The 16,088-nt window shown below is 43.5% G+C and overlaps 1 protein-coding gene across 6 annotated transcripts in view; it reads left to right on the top strand.

Annotated features, from left to right (window-relative positions):
- Positions 1–10,309: 10,309 nt before the first annotated feature.
- Positions 10,310–16,088, top strand: part of CBLB (Cbl proto-oncogene B) — a 333,732-nt gene continuing 327,953 nt past the window's right edge. For all 6 annotated transcript variants that reach the window (XR_012241626.1, XM_073614961.1, XM_073614960.1 and 3 more), the window contains exon 1: positions 10,310–10,655. Coding sequence is in view for 5 of the 6 variants with exons in the window: in XM_073614961.1 (XP_073471062.1) it covers positions 10,455–10,655 (201 nt within the window). In the remaining variant the exon portion in view is untranslated. The remainder of the gene's footprint in view (positions 10,656–16,088) is intronic.

The following is a 16,088-nucleotide window of genomic DNA, read 5'->3' as shown; positions in this document are numbered from 1 at the left end:
GTCAAAAGTGGTTTTAGACCAGCTAGAAAACAGTGAAAGTAATTAGAACACTTGCAGAATTGAGCGATGGTGATTAGTGGGGAAATTAATTTTATTATTATTATTATTATTATTATTTATAATTATTTATAGTTATTTATTATATTATAATTTATGATTTTGTGTTTCAAACTTTATAATACCCGGGATGTCTACTAGACTTTTGTTTGGACAAATTTAGGTGAGTTATTCCTAAGAATTACAGGGCTACAATATAAAACGCCAAATTTCTATGCAAAACAATGTACTGCTTTGAGATTCAAAAATCTGACATAACCATACCACTGGGGAGGTTAAGGTCTGCTTTTGGGCTTGTTAACCCCAACTGCGTTACAAGGCAGCTACTGATGCATGGGAACAGGAGTGGCGATGATGCATTGAAAATGCTGGATCGCACTGTAACTATACGTTCATTTATTTCAATTCACCCAGTGGTGTTGTGATACAGTGTGAAGCACAGTTGTGTGAACTGACTTAATTGCACAAAAGGCAAAATGCCTGGTCTATGCATTTGGGACTGACTGTAATGGGAAATCTGCTGCCCAGTGCATACCAACACATCTGTTGTGAATTGGACCTTAGAGACGTCCTGAGAGTAGGAGCAAGCTGTCACTACCGCCAAATCAGTGCCCAATCAGCAGCTGCTAGAGCTAAACCTACCCTGCAGCTGCATATAACAATGGGGCACAGCTTCTTGTGAACTAATTGGTCCAATATGGCCTTATGGCTGTATTTGGACAATGTTATTGAGAAAATATGTGGTCATATTAAAGAGGAGCTCCGGGCTCCTTCAGAAAAAATTAAGTCAGCATGCAGCTACAAATACTGTAGCTGCTGACTTTTAAAATTAGGACACTTACCTGTCTATGACTCAAGCGGTGCCTTCACCTGAGCTGATTTTTCAATTCCTCTCAGGTGCTGCCACCACAATCTTGGCTAAGGGGATTCGGCAGGGAAGCATTGCAGCTTCACAGCTTGTTCCCTACTGTGCATGCGCACTGCGCTTTGTGAATGGCCCAGGGAGGGGGGCCGAGCTTCCAGCTGAGTTTGCCACAGCCAGGTACAGGCAGATACGCAGAGCTTCCCCTTTTGGGTGGAGCTCCATTTTAAGCCACTAATACCACGTGCATCCTCGCCCTTTTGTTGCATGCAACTGCACGGTGGGAACCCCCTGGCTGCAGCTGATTGGGCACTGATTTAGCAGGCGTAACTGTTTGTTTGTTCCTCAGACCAAACTCTTGCTCATCCTTACCCGTAAAGACTTTATTTCCCTACATAGTCAGAAGGTTTTTTTTATCTTAAAGCATTCTATGCATTTAAGATGATAAGCCTTTTGTGTACAGCAGCCCCCCTAATACTTGCCTGAGCCCATCACAGTCCAGCGATGTCCACGAGTGCCTCGGCTGTCCGGGACTCTCCCTCCTGATTGGCGGAGACAAAGCGCCATTGGCTCCCGCTGCTGTCAATCAAAGTCAGTTTGCCAATTACGAGAGAGGGGGTGGGACCGAACCACAGCTCTGTGTCTGAATGCACACAGGTAGCTGCAGCTTGGCTTGGGTGCCCCATAACAAGCTGCTTGCTGTGGGGGCACTCAACAGGATGGAGGGGCTAAGAGCACTGAAGAGGGACCCAAGGAGGATCCAGGCTGCTCTGTGCAAAACCACTGCACAAAGCAGGTAAGTATAAAATGTTGTATTTTTATAGAAAAAGAATGAGACTTTACATTCACTTTAATTAAAGCGGTTGTAAACTTACCTGAAAACAAAGCATTCCAGCACTGCGATCTCCTTGCTGGAGGCTGCTTTCATCTAAACCTGTTTTCCTTCCGGGTTCATGGACTCCGGCTGTGTGACTGACCGGAGCCGCAGTGACACACTCCTGTGCCTGCATTGGGGTGCTGGGATTTAGGGCACAGGATTCTGACGGAGCCGCCCGGGTGGCCGTTCCTTCAGAGTGCATGCGCCGATGACCGCAGCAGCAGCATATATAGTAAATATCTCCTAAACAGTGCACTTTTAGAAGATCCTTACAGTACCTGTAGGTTAGCCTTATTATAGGCCTACCTATAAGTACAAGATTAAAGTTTACAACCACTTTAAACACTACATTTTCTATAGATTTTAACACATTCTGCTTCTTTGGGGAACTCTGTTTTTGGAAAGTCCAAGTGTACTATTTCCACAGCCTGTCCTTTTGTCTAAGCTTTTGCTTACTACTTCATAAAAAGGAAAGCAGATTTATTTGACAACTCCGGTTGTTTGTGAATCCATGTTGACTCTTGCTTATATTGTTTTCTAGCAAAAACATATCAAAGTCTTTAACAACTACAGACCTTTAACATTCAACTTCTATAGTTGGGAAGATACTTGAGAGTTTAGTAAAAGACCACATAAAATAGAATGTGTTAAAATCTATAGAAAATGTGGTCTTTTACAAAACTCTCAAGTATCTTCTCAACTATAGAAGTTGAATGTTAAAGGTCTGTAGTTGTTAAAGACTTTGATACATTTTTAAAACATTGTATCAAGCCAGTTAAAAAATCTCTAAAAATTAGTAACAATGGCTTTGAAATAACAGAGCTCAGCTCTTTGATTACATGTGGATGTATGGTCTAATGCCCCGTACACACGGTCGGATTTTCCAATGGAAAATGTCCGATCGGAGCGTGTTGTCGGAAATTCCGACCGTGTGTGGGCTCCATCGGACATTTTCCATCGGATTTTCCGACACACAAAGTTGGAGAGCAGGAGATAAAATTTTCCGACAACAAAATCCGTTGTCGGAAATTCCGATCGTGTGTACACAAATCCGACGGACAAAGTGCCACGCATGCTCAGAATAAATAAAGAGATGAAAGCTATTGGCCACTGCCCCATTTATAGTCCCGACGTACATGTTTTACGTCACCGCGTTTAAAACGATCGGATTTTCCGACAACTTTGTGTGACCGTGTGTATGCAAGACAAGTTTGAGCCAACATCCGTCGGAAAAAATCCTAGGATTTTGTTGTCGGAATGTCCGAACAAAGTCCGACCGTGTGTACGGGGCATAACAGTTTCTGGACAATATTCGTTTTAAGCCATGGTGGTTCATCTGAGGCTGTGACAATACTCTCACTATTATGGTGGAGCTCAACCAATTTTTTTTGTATACACAGAGCTGAAGAAGGTATTTAATACATTTGCCTTCTCTTTGTCCACAGTTACCCACTCTTATCTTAAGAGGGGCCCTACATGCTCAGACCTGATCCTATTACTAATAATATATTAAAATTGGTAGTAAACTCTGCTATATAATTTTCGATGTAGGGCCCCCCAGGAGGGTTGTGCCATAATGTGCTAGTATGCAAAGCATATTAGTACATTTACATTATGACAGACTTGCCTGTCAAAAGGTGATCTTCAGCGCTGCGGTGGGATCGATCCAGCTGGCCCCTGGCACTTCCATCTTCTCCCGGTCTTCCTTCCCGGTTTTGTGCATTCGTCCATCTGATAGGCCAGGTCACAATAACCTCACTCCCACACACAGGAGTCACATCACCACAGCACACTTCGGGGGGGCGTAAATGTACACTGAGCTGCACATGCGTGACTCAATGTACATGACGGCTGACAGGCAGGAGGATGCATTTATGGCAGGAGAGACCAATAGGTTCTCTTCTGCCATAAATACCTTGCCTGTCAGCACATTTTAAAAATAATTGCCTCTACTTTCACTTTAACCACTTGCCGACTACTGCACGCTGATATACATCAGAACAATGGCAGCGGTGGGCAAATGGGCATACCTGTACATCCCCTTTAATTTGCGGGGCTAGTGAGCGCACGCTGCGTACAGCGTGACCGTGCCCGCGGGTCCCACGGACTCCATGTCCACTGGTGTCCCGCGATCGTGTCACATGTAAACAAGGCATTTCCCTGTTCTGCCTTGTGACATGACAGAGATCTATTGCTCCCTGTCATCAGGATCAGTGATCGCTGTCATGCCAGTGGTAGCCCATCCCCCCACAGTTAGAATCACTCCCTAGGACACACTCAACCCCTTCATCGCCCCCTAGTGTTTAACCCCTCCCCTGCCAGTGTCATTTACACAGTAATCAATGCATTTGTATAGCACTGATCACTGTATAAATGACAATGGTCCCAAAATAGTGTCAAAAGGGTCCGATGTGTCTGCCATAATGTTGCAGTCACGATAAAAGTCGCAGATCACCGCCATTACTGATAAAAAAAAAATAATAATAAAAACGCCATAAATCTATCCCCTATTTTGTAGACGCTATAACTTTTGCGCAAACCAATCAATATATGCTTATTGCAATTTTTGTTTTACCAAAAATATGTAGAAGAATACATATCGACCTAAACTAAGGAAAAAAAATTTTTTTTATATATTTTTTTTTGGGGGGATGTTTATAGCAAAAAGTAAAAAATATTGCTTTTTTTTTTTCAAAATTGTCACTCTTTTTTTTTTTGTTTATAGCGCAAAAAATAAAAAACGCAGAGATAATCAAATACCACCAAAAGAAAGCTCTATTTGTGGGAAAAAAAGGACGTTGATTTTGTTTTGGTGTAACGTTGCACGACTGTGCAATTGTCAGTTAAAGCAATGCAGTGCCGAATCGCAAAAAGTGCTCTGGTCAGGAAGGGGGTAAATCTTTCCGGGGCTGAAGTGGTTAAAGAATTTTTCAAGCACTTCATTATTCTCTTTCGCAACTTGTCAATCATTTTGAATTTTTGCAATTTTGTTTGCCCTTTTACATATATTGTTTACATTCTTTGTAATTGCCAAATAATGAAAGCGCTCCTTCATTTTTATAATTTTAAAATGCCTTTTTCTTATTCATAATGGCTTGTTTAACATTGGCCATGAATCACGCAGGTTTTACTTCCAGCCTTTTAAACATATTGCCCATGGAAATATATTTTGTAGTGTGTTTGAACGTGTTTGTTTTGCAACATTTCTAGAATCAGTGGAATATAGTTTTCTCTTATTCAGCCTATGAAGAAATCTAATAAATTCCTCCATCTACACTAAACAGAGTGAATCTCCCTTGTCAACAATTAGATACAGTCACTGTACAGTTGTCCGTTTTTCACCCACCTCCTTTAACAAAAGTTGATTTAAAAAATTAAGTTTGTTGAGCCGGGTGGTGCCCATAGGGCCACCCATGGCTTCAATTTTGTTTGATTCAGCAGGTATTGGAGATTAGGTCTGTCTATGGCAGCTTTTTTGTATTGTTGACATATTGGTCAGACACCTTTGCTGCCATTGTGCAATGTGCTGGGTGTTCAATGTGCTCCTGCACCTTTAAGGAGGGTTGGGCTCCCTCCAGTCATCTGCCCTTCATCTATCCATTAGAATATGTGCTCCCACTGTGTACACTCTTCAAAGTTAGGGCCGGTTCACACAGGGGCGACTTGTCAGGCGACCTAGTCACCTGACAAGTCGCCTCCCGTTCTGTGCTACGGAACCGTTCTAATAGGAGCGACGCAAGTCGCTCCGACTTAGAAAAAGGTTCCTGTACTACTTTGGGGGCGACTTGCATAGACTTCTATACAGAAGTCGTCTTGCAAGTCGCCCCGGCAGTCGTGTGCAGGTCGCCTCGGTGAGGCGACCTGCAAGTCGTGCCGCGTCTAGTGTGAACCGGCACTTAGAGTTAGGGTCTGCAGGACACAGGGTGCCTTGCCGTGGCCTGCAGCTTATGCATGTATTTGCAAATGTGTGCAACTAAACCCCTGTTTTTAATGCATACTGTTAGGCAGGTTAATTCGGTTGGTCGCAGGCTGGTTGGTAAGTTGAGCTTGGAAATTCTTTGGTTTTATTTGACATGCGTTTGCCCTTCCAGTGCTCCTTGCTGTGAAGACCAGTTATAGGTAGGGGCAGTGACTTTTTTTGTACTGTCTATGGCAGCTTTTTGTACTAACTAATCTAGAAAGTACCCCCCCCCAGCAGCCTCTGGAGGAACTCTGGTTGAGAGGCTAAAAAAATAGTCGTGTGGTTAATCTAATATTCTTGTGGTTCCTATATAAATACATATATAAAAAACATATATGAAAAATAAATAATATTTAGGTGCAGCTAATGTGCTCTTGGGAGCTATAAGTGAGTGCAAAAAACTCCACCAATCAATGTTATCTAATAAAGTGCAACGTGCTAAAAAAAAAAATAAAAAAAAAAGATATATATATATATATATATATATATATATATATATATATATATAATGTGTATGTACCCAAAAAAACTTATAACAATCAAACTTATAAGAATCTGTAAACGTCCCAAGTGTGATGAAAAAATATGTGGTACCAACTTATTAAACAATTAGAGTAAAGTCCCCAACGTAAATACGTGAAAAGTCCAGTACACAAATCAAGTGATAAAATTATATCAGAGATGTACTGAAAAAATTATTTTTAAATTGATGAAAACAATGTCCCAAAAATTCGTGTACAGAGAAAATCCTTGGATGTGTCCTTCTGATGGAAAGACTGTAATCTTAGTGCAGCAAGTGTTCCCCGTCTTCCAATACACCCCCACTCGTGCTCTCACTCACCGGACTGCCCAACCCCTGCAGGGGTAAAAAGCATGCAGATAGACTCCAGCGACGATGAACCCAGGAAACGGTCCTCAGCCCACTGCTGTATATCCTTCTTTGATGTTGCGGTATCCCCAGTGTTAAACATCCATATCCAGCAAAGAAAAAATGTATCTCATAGCATGAATCGGAAAAAATGGATTTATTAATTTAATCAATAAAATATTTTTGTATAAAAACAGGAGCTGACAGCGCTCCACCAGCCGGTTCACAGCCTGGGCAGGGCAGCGTGGTTGAGCGTGCTTTCCACCGCCCGCCTGTCTGAAACCGGAAGAATCCACGTAAACCAGGCAAGAGATTGACGTATGCGTATCATGAGGCCACGCCTTACGCGTTTCGTCATCAAGACGTCATCTGAGGCGCCCGGAACTACTGTTATTTATAATCTAATATTCTTAGCTGTGCACTGAGGGGCGCCTCAGTACCTCATTACACACCTAAGAATTTACCATCTGGGGAGCATTTTCTTTGCCTCTATCAGAAAGGTAGCAGCCTAGGACCAGAATAAGGTCCACATATACTATATGTCAATGATGGCGAACCTTGGCACCCCAGATGTTTTGGAACTACATTTCCCATGATGCTCAACTACACTGCAGAGTGGATGAGCATCATGGGAAATGTAGTTCCAAAACATCTGGGGTGCCAAGGTTCGCCATCACTGCCCTATGTCAACCCTAGATCTGTTTCTTTGAGGGAAAATATACTTTATGGTAGATCCATTGTTATCAATTTTATTTTCTATCAGCCTAGCACTATCACACACCCATCAGACACTCTTATTCTGGAATATTGCTGGACCAGGTCAGTATGTGTGGATTTCAGGTTCTCAACTATAGTAGCTGTTTGGTCCCTAGTCACCTGTACTGGGCCAATCATCCACAGCTGGGGCATTCCCTGTCCTGTAGCCACACATGTATAAGATGGGTGTGCATAGTAGGCGATCTGTGGCTGGGGCATATATGATAGGTGTGTGTGTGTGTGTATATATATGTATGTGTGTGAGTGTATATGTAAATATATATATATATAATATATATATATATATATATATATATATATATATATATATATATATATATATATATATATAATTACACAATGGGTGCATATTCTGGACTAATTATCTGTGGCTAGGGCATTCCCTGTCCTGCAGCTGCATGTATACAATGGGTGTGTATACTGGGCCAATTATCTATGGGCAGGGCATTCCCTGTCCTACAGCCACATGTATTTGATGGGTGTGTATACAATGTGTGTGTGTACTACGCTAATTATCTGTAGCTGGGGCATTCCCTGTCCTGCAGCCACATGCATAATGTGCAAATTAACTCTGGCTGGGGCATTTCCTGTCCTGCAGCTGTGTGTATACAATGGTAGTGTATAGTGGATTATCTGTGGCCAGGGCATTCCCTGCCCTGCAGCCGCGTGTACTGTATACAATGGGAGTGTATGAGCTATCTGTGGCTGAGACATTGCCTGTCCTGCAGCCGCGTGTATACAATGGGTGTGTATAGTGGGCTATCTGTGGATCCTAAGACCCGATTGGCCGCGAGTCCTAACTCCTGATTGGCCAGGAGTAGACTCAGGGAGGGAAGCCGCCACCTGGATGGGGTAAGTACAGGGGCTGGCGGGGGGCCTAGCGAGCGACAGGTGATCAATCAAGTGACCGTGGGGGTGGGAGAGGTGATCGATGGAGTAACGGGGGAGCGGCGATTGAGCGAGCGCCGGGGGGGTGTTTATGTGGTTGGCTGGCTGGGGGGCGCGAGCTGCCCCCCAAGAAAATAAAGCACCAGCCGCCACTGATGAGTGTATACAGTATCTCCTTTCCCTGTCCTGAAACTGAATGTATAGAATGGGCAATATATACATGCAACTGCAAGGTGGAGAATGCCTGTTTGGCCCACTCCAGTGCCATCCTCTTGGGGGGGCTCAGTGGGTGGGTTCAGACTTGGGTAAGAACACTCCAAAAAACAATTCTCCTGCGCTTGGGTGCTGGGTCTAGGGATGTGTGGTGCAGTCAACCCCTTCGTATGGAATGTCAATGGTCTTGCTGCCCTCCTCAGAACAATGGGTGTCCTTGGAACTGAAACATATAGAAAAGAAGGGAGGGCGCACCGACCTTGTGCATTACCAAAAGTATTTTAATGAAAGTAAAACAGCAATGGTTGTACTCGCATAGAAACGTGGTATACAAGCATATCAGTTTTGCATCTTTTTTGGTCTATTGTTGTGATCTTGTGTAGTCTTTAAGTGTGTCTGTGTCGTAACAATTTCCCTTTGGGATTAATAAGATTTCTGTATCAAGGGAACAGGAATAGCGAACGGCATCTCTTGGGTCTATAGTTGGAAACAAAGATGTCGGAGGACCAGGCGGTATTGCAGGGTGGCTAACGTGTTTCGAGGGAGGACACTCTTCCTCAGAGCCAAACATTCATCACTTTAGCTCTGAGGAAGAGTGTCCTCCCTTGAAATGCGTTAACCATCTTGCAATACTATCTGGTCCTCCGACATCTTTGGTTCCAACTATAGACCCAATCGATACCATTCGCTATTCCTGTTGCCTTGATACAGAATACTTTATTAATCCCAAAGGAAAATTGTTACGACACACAGACAACACAACAATTTTCCTTTGGGATTAATAAAGTATTCTATATCAAGGCAACAGGAATAGCAAATGATATTTCTTGGGTCTATAGTTGGAACCAAAGATGTCGGAGGACCAGGCGGTATTGCAGGGTGGCTAACGTGTTTCGAGGGAGGACACTCTTCCTCAGAGCCAAACATTCATCACTTTAGCTCTGAGGAAGAGTGTCCTCCCTCGAAACGCGTTAACCACCCTGCAATACTGTCTGGTCCTCCGACATCTTTGGTTCCAACTATAGACCCAAGAAATATCATTTGCTATTCCTGTTGCCTTGATACAGAATATTTTATTAATCCAAAAGGAAAATTGTTAAGACACAGACACACTTAACAAAGACAACACAACAATCGCCTGAACAAGAGGCAAAACTGATATGCTTGTATGCCACATTTCTATGTGAGTATAACCATTGCTGTTTTACTTTTATTAAAATACTTTTGGTACTGCCCAAGGTCAGTGCGCCCTCCCTTCTTTTCTATGTGTTTATATGTGAAAACACACCTGAGCTGATCCCTACTCACCAGCCTATTCCCCTCCTAGTTACACTGTGTGACTGCCTAGCACTTCATGGATTCCTAGAAGTTGACTTTCTAAAGGCAAATAGGCTGTTGACTTTAGAAGGGAACTTTCCCTTGGCTTAGTGTTCCTGGTGAAATTTCACTTGGCAAAGAGTGGGCAATCATGGAAGCAGCATGTTTCCTTGGTCCTGATTGGATGATGGAGCTCCCCCTGAATAAGCAGTGAGGATGTCTCCCTCCTGTAGTGGAGAGTGTGTGCTCCGGACAGAGCGGAGCCCAGGAACGTCTAAAGGGATGCGGGGGAGGCCGGAGTGACTCGCTCGGTGTAGAAGACTAGTGAAGCAGTCAGTGAGCTCCGCTCCTCCCCTCCTCCTCCTCCTCCTCCTCCGGTGATCTCACCAGCCCAGCCTGCGGCTCCTATGATCAGGGAAGAGAGGGGACGCGGAGTTTGGAAAGCCCAGCAGCGGAGTGTGGAGTGCGGAGTGCGGAGTGGAAGGGGCGCCTGTCCGGATTGGTGTGTGGAGGAACATTGGTGTCCGGAGCTCTGGACGACCCCGTCCTTTGTGTCCTTGTGGGAAGTCAGCCTGCGGCCGCCTCTCCCTCCCCAACCATCTCTCCTTCCCTACACATCTCTGACTCTCCAACCATGGCCAGCAGTAGCAGCAGTAATAGTACGAGCGGTGCTGGGCCCCTGACCGGGCGTCTCCCGGGGGCCCGGAGCGCCAACCCCCGCAAGGGCCGCATACTGGGCTTCATCGATGCCATCCAGGATGTTGTGGGACCCCCGAAACAGGCGGCGGCTGATAGGAGGACAGTGGAGAAGACATGGAAACTGATGGATAAAGTGGTAAGAGGGGATATGGGGACACCCAACTTTCTTATTACATTGTGAGCCATGGAGGAGAGAGTGCTGGGACCCCCAGACAGCATCGCAAGGGTCCTCCTTACATGGGGGGCCACACTGTTCATTATGGTACCCCACTTCCATCTATTCTTCACCCCAACTCTGGACAAGTCCTCCCTCGGTACCCCACTCCTGTCACTTTACTATTATTTATTATTATTATTATCCACTCCTGTCACTTTACTATTATTTATTATTATCCACTTCTGTGCACTTCACTATTATTTATTAATATTAATAATAATATTATTCACTTCTGTGCAGGGGATAGGGAGCACTTCTAGGGCTTATTTCACTGTTGTTGTTGTTATTATTATTATTATTCACTTTTGTGCACTTCACTATTATTTATTATTATTATTATTATTCACTTTTGTGCACATCTAGGGCTCCGTCACTATTATTATTATTAATAATAATATTCACTTCTGTGCAGGGGATAAGGAGCACTTCTAGGGCTCCTTCACTATTATTTATTTAGTATTATTATTATTATTCACTTTTGTGCACTTCTAGGGCTCCTTCATCATTATTATTAATAATATTTACTTCTGTGCATGGGGATGGGGGGCACTTCTAGGGCTCATTCACTATTATTATTATTATTCACTTCTGTGCAGGGGATAGGGAGCACTTCTAGGGCTCCTTCACTATTTATTATTATTATTATTATTCACTTCTATGCAGGAGATGGGGGCACTTCTAGGGCTCCTTCACTATTATTAGTAGTTAATAACAACAACAACCACAGATATTATTATTATTATTACAGGTACTTAAAGGGGTTGTAAACCCTTGTGTTTTTTCACCTTAATGCACCCTATGCATTAAGGTGAAAAAACTTCTGTCACTGAGCAGCCCCCCCCCCCCCCCCGTTTTACTCACCTGAGCCCATTCGTTCCCCCGCCGGAGATGCGCTGTACCTCTCTGGCTGGGGTTCTCAGCTCTTAATTGGACAGATTGACAGCAGCACAGCCATTAGCTCCCGCTGCTGTCAATCAAATCCAATGACACGGGTGCTGGGGTCGGGGCCGAGTACGGCATTCTGTATCTATGGATGCATATACTGGACTTGGGAGCACACCCGCAAGGTAAGCCCCTGGGAGAGCACTTCTCCTAGGGGGTTTCCAGATGCCAGGAGGAGGCGCTCGTGCCGCTAGGGGACCCCAGAAGACGAGGTTCGGGGCAACTCTGTGCAAAACGAACCGCACAGTGGAGGTAAGTATGATATGTTTTGTTATTTTAAAAAACAAAACAAAAAAACTAGGGTTTAGTAACCCTTTAAATAGTGCCGTCAATTTACGCAGCACTTTACATATGTATTGTTCATTCACATTAGTCCCTGCCCTTGAGGAGCTTACAATTGAAAGTCCCTAACTACCATTCATACATACACATACTACACTTGTGGTAAGAATAGGTCAAAGTTTTACTGCCCCCTCTAATCCCAACAGAGTGGCCAGACAGGGTTGTACTTTGCAATCAAATGTTACCCCCATTGCATTTTTGCCATTGATGATGACCCACAAGCGCAGTGGACTTTTAAAGCTCATCTCCAGGCAATTTCTTTTTTCCCCATATAGTGGGTTTGTGCCCACACTGCATAGGTCACCTGCTCGATTTTGTCTAGGGTATTGGAGAATGGAAACTTAGCTGATCTTTCAATGCTCAGCACAAGACCAGTCCGGCATCCCAACACTCAAGCAGTCTTGAGTTGCGGGCTCCATAGGCCAGGAAGAGTCCACCACTGGATGGTGGGTGAGTATAAAGCCTAGTACACATGGGTCGAATGCCAGGCAACAACAGTCAGTTCAATAAAAAACAGCTGACATTTTGCCCCTGTCTATGGCCGCTGGGCTGGCTTCTGTCATACAAACATGCTGGAAAACCAGCAGCCACAACCAGCTCCAGATGAGAACTCTCAGCCAATGGCTGAGAGCACTGATCGGAGTGTTCTGGCGGGGCACAATAGCTCAGTGGAGGATATTGCTGTACTAACATCATATTGTTAGTACAGTTGCTCTGACCAGAGATGTTTTTTACTGAACTGATAGTGTGTACTAGGCTTAAGCTTTTTCTATACCCCTAGACATAACAAGCAGTTGACCTGTGCAGTGCAGTCCCATTGCATGGTAAAACTTTTTTTTTTTTTTTGCCCGGAGTTGGGCTTTAATGGTTAAAACAGGTGCCAACTACCTGTCAGTCACTCTGTGATCCACCATTGTGTATCACTTTTCAGAGGGGAGGCAGGGGCTGCTGCTAATGTAAATGAGCTCTTACTTACCTGATCTTTCGCTCATCTAGCAGACAACACTCTCCAGCAGTTAATGATCCCCTGGCATCCTTGTAGCCAGTGCAGGGCTCTGGTTCCTGCATTGGTCTTTAAGGACATCAGAAGACCTTAAACCGCCGGATTGCAGGGGCTGGTCTAGCAGCTTGGATGAACCTATCGGAGCAGAAAATCTGGTAAGTCAAAGTGCTTTAAAGGATAAGTTCATCTTTGGGAACATGTTACATGTTCCCACTCCTGCAACCTCTGCCTGCGCCGTTGTCTTTACTGACAGCAAGTGGGGGGGGATTTTCTCCCTCCACTCACTGTCACTATTTTGAAAAAAAAAAAAAAGTTCTGTGAATGGCAAACTACAAGTACAGTTGGCCTTTGTGGCTGATGGCTTGTAGTGCTCAATGAACTACCAGGGTGCTGTTGAGCGCTCTAGTTAGGTCATTGTCTCTTTCTGTCAATGCGTATCTGCCTGCCCATACAAGGTACAGGCACACAGATACACTGAGAAGTCTGCAGGCATCCTGCATGGCACCCACAATCTGCTGATCTCAGGTGCATGGCTTTACAGGCTCCAAGTTAAAAAAAAAAAAAAATAAATAAACGCATATGTGCATTTGTTGTGTGTGTTTTTTTTGTTTTTTTTTTTAAGGTGAACTTATCCTTTAAGGCAGGGATATGCAATTAGCGGACCTCCAGTTGTTGCAGAACTACAAGTCCCATGAGGCATAGCAAGACTCTGACAGTCACAAGCATGACACCCAAAGGCAGAGGCATGATGGGACTTGTAGTTTTGCAACAGCTGGAGGTCCGCTAATTGCATATCCCTGCTTTAAGGTATATTAACAACAGATGCGATGGGACTGCATGGATCAGCTACTCCAATGCAGTCCCACCACCAGGACAAGTCAAAATGCCATGTTTCCTTTGTGCCCAGTTCACACCATTGTGTTGTGGTGGTATATGGTGAAATAAATTACTGCGTTCAGATTTTTTTTTTTTTTTACCAGCACAGTGCAGTGTGGGGCAATCAACCGCCTCGCACCAACCAGTGACCAGTTGAACTTTAATAAGTTGTCTGTGTGACATTTCAATAAAGGTCCTTTAAAAAAATTAAAAAGTGAACCGTGCCGTACACCAAGTTGGGCACATCATCACTGCACTGATCTGGCTGGACCACACATTATAACGCAACAGCTGGCGTGAATGTACCCTTGCCCAGTCCCCTAGACAGAAAGGAGCAGTTAACCCTTCAATATACAGCCCCACTGCAAGGGAGGACTGTTCGTTTTCCTGGACTTCAGTGTTACACTTGTAACAAGTTCCGTACCTAGTGGAATTTCTCCTAACTGTCAGATTCATGATAAGCAGTATCTTGTTCAGCATGTGATGATACATTTTTCAAAAAAGTTAAAGTGTATCTAAACCCAAAACTTGAGAGTATGGCAGCTTACCAGTCTTTCAGTCCTGGTTCACACTGATGTGATTTTGTATGCTTTCCAGAACACATGGAATCACATGACAGATGAAATAACATTACTTTTTATTGTGGCCGTTCACAAATATTCAGCAATGCGTTTTTAAAAAAGGGTCCTGTGCTTGTTTGATGTGGTTTGATGCAATTTTTATCTCCCAATAGAGCCGCATAGGTGTTCAAAGAAATTCGATTCCAGTGCGTTTTCTAGCAGGCTATAGCTTTCTGAGCTGATTTACAGAGAGAAAAAATTGTAGCTGTTTCCAGATCGCATTGGAATCGCACTGAAGCCACACTGGGCTTGTTTCTTGAAATTGAACTAAAAACCTCAGTCAAATTGCACCAGATAAGTATGACCCTAAGCTCAATGTGGTGGCTGAATTTGTTTTCTTTGTTTTTGCACTTTTTTCCTTTTTGTTTTACCCTGGTAGTCCTGCCATCAACACACTTCCTCTTCTGGGGTGAGCATTGTACTGAGCAGCACTGTCACCCTAACACAGAGGACTACGTTACACCTCCCTATCTTCTCTACAACCGCATTGGTGTTTTGTAGCCCGTGTAGACAGCAGGGAACAATACTAACTAATAACTTCCTGTGCTCTCTGCTTGTGGGCTGTTATCTGCTTCCAAGATTACTGTTGGATGAATGGCTATTTATTTCTTGTTTAATAAAACTCTTGGTATATTTTACAGACCATCAGGGAGCAAATAAGGTAAATGTACTGTTAGGGTTTACATATAGAGTAAGTGTTGGGTAACTTCTGAAATGGGCCAATAAGCTGCAAACTGTAGATGGCTGATATGCTCGTCAGCTTGGAATAATAGGAAGTGGCCGCTGCTGTACCTAGCTAGGTGTTGGCTTGGATGCAGAAACTAGGAGAAACGTCCTACGTTCACTATATACCGTACATACTACTGATTAGTTTTCTCCATTGATCATACAATTCAGGGTACTGTACTATTCTTGGAGCTAAAAGTTCAAATAAAACACTGGGAATGTGACCTAGTGACCTACTTATACTGTATGCCAAACATTGCAGGGTATTAGACATACTTGGATTCTTTTAAGTACATTAAAGACCAAACGCTCTTGTTTTCTTGTTTTGAGTTTTTTTTTTTTTTTTTTTTTTTTTTTATTGTGTGTATGAAGTGAATTGTAAATGATTGCTATGCTGATACATTGTAAAAGTTTTGTGGAAACTGAACCTCTGCAGCACATGTAGCCTTTGACAGTTTGTGGAGTTTTAGGTGTTTGTGTGTTTATTTTTAGGATCTGAAAACAAACTTTTTGTTTCTAGTCATGACTGTAGTTGGTGTTCTGTTGGGTCCACTGATTGGCATCTGATGGGGCAAGCACAATTTTTCTCCTACGATACCAAATCGTATGATTTCCGTTTTTAATCAGTACAGTTGTCGTTCAAAAATACACTACAACACGTAACATTACTTCCAAACTTTTCATTTTTGATCTGAGACTAGCATGCAAAAAAAAAAAAACAAACCAGACGATCATTCGTCCGATATTCTCATCGTGTGTATCGGGCATTAAAATCACCATACACATTACAATCTGGACTGTACAAACAACTTTTTGCTTTACCTACCTAAACTGTCCAATCAA

Source organism: Aquarana catesbeiana, linkage group LG02, assembly GCF_042186555.1.
Source record: "Aquarana catesbeiana isolate 2022-GZ linkage group LG02, ASM4218655v1, whole genome shotgun sequence".
NCBI lineage: Eukaryota > Metazoa > Chordata > Amphibia > Anura > Ranidae > Aquarana > Aquarana catesbeiana.
Note: the sequence above shows the minus strand (reverse complement) of the source record. Positions and strands in the feature narration are given on the sequence as shown.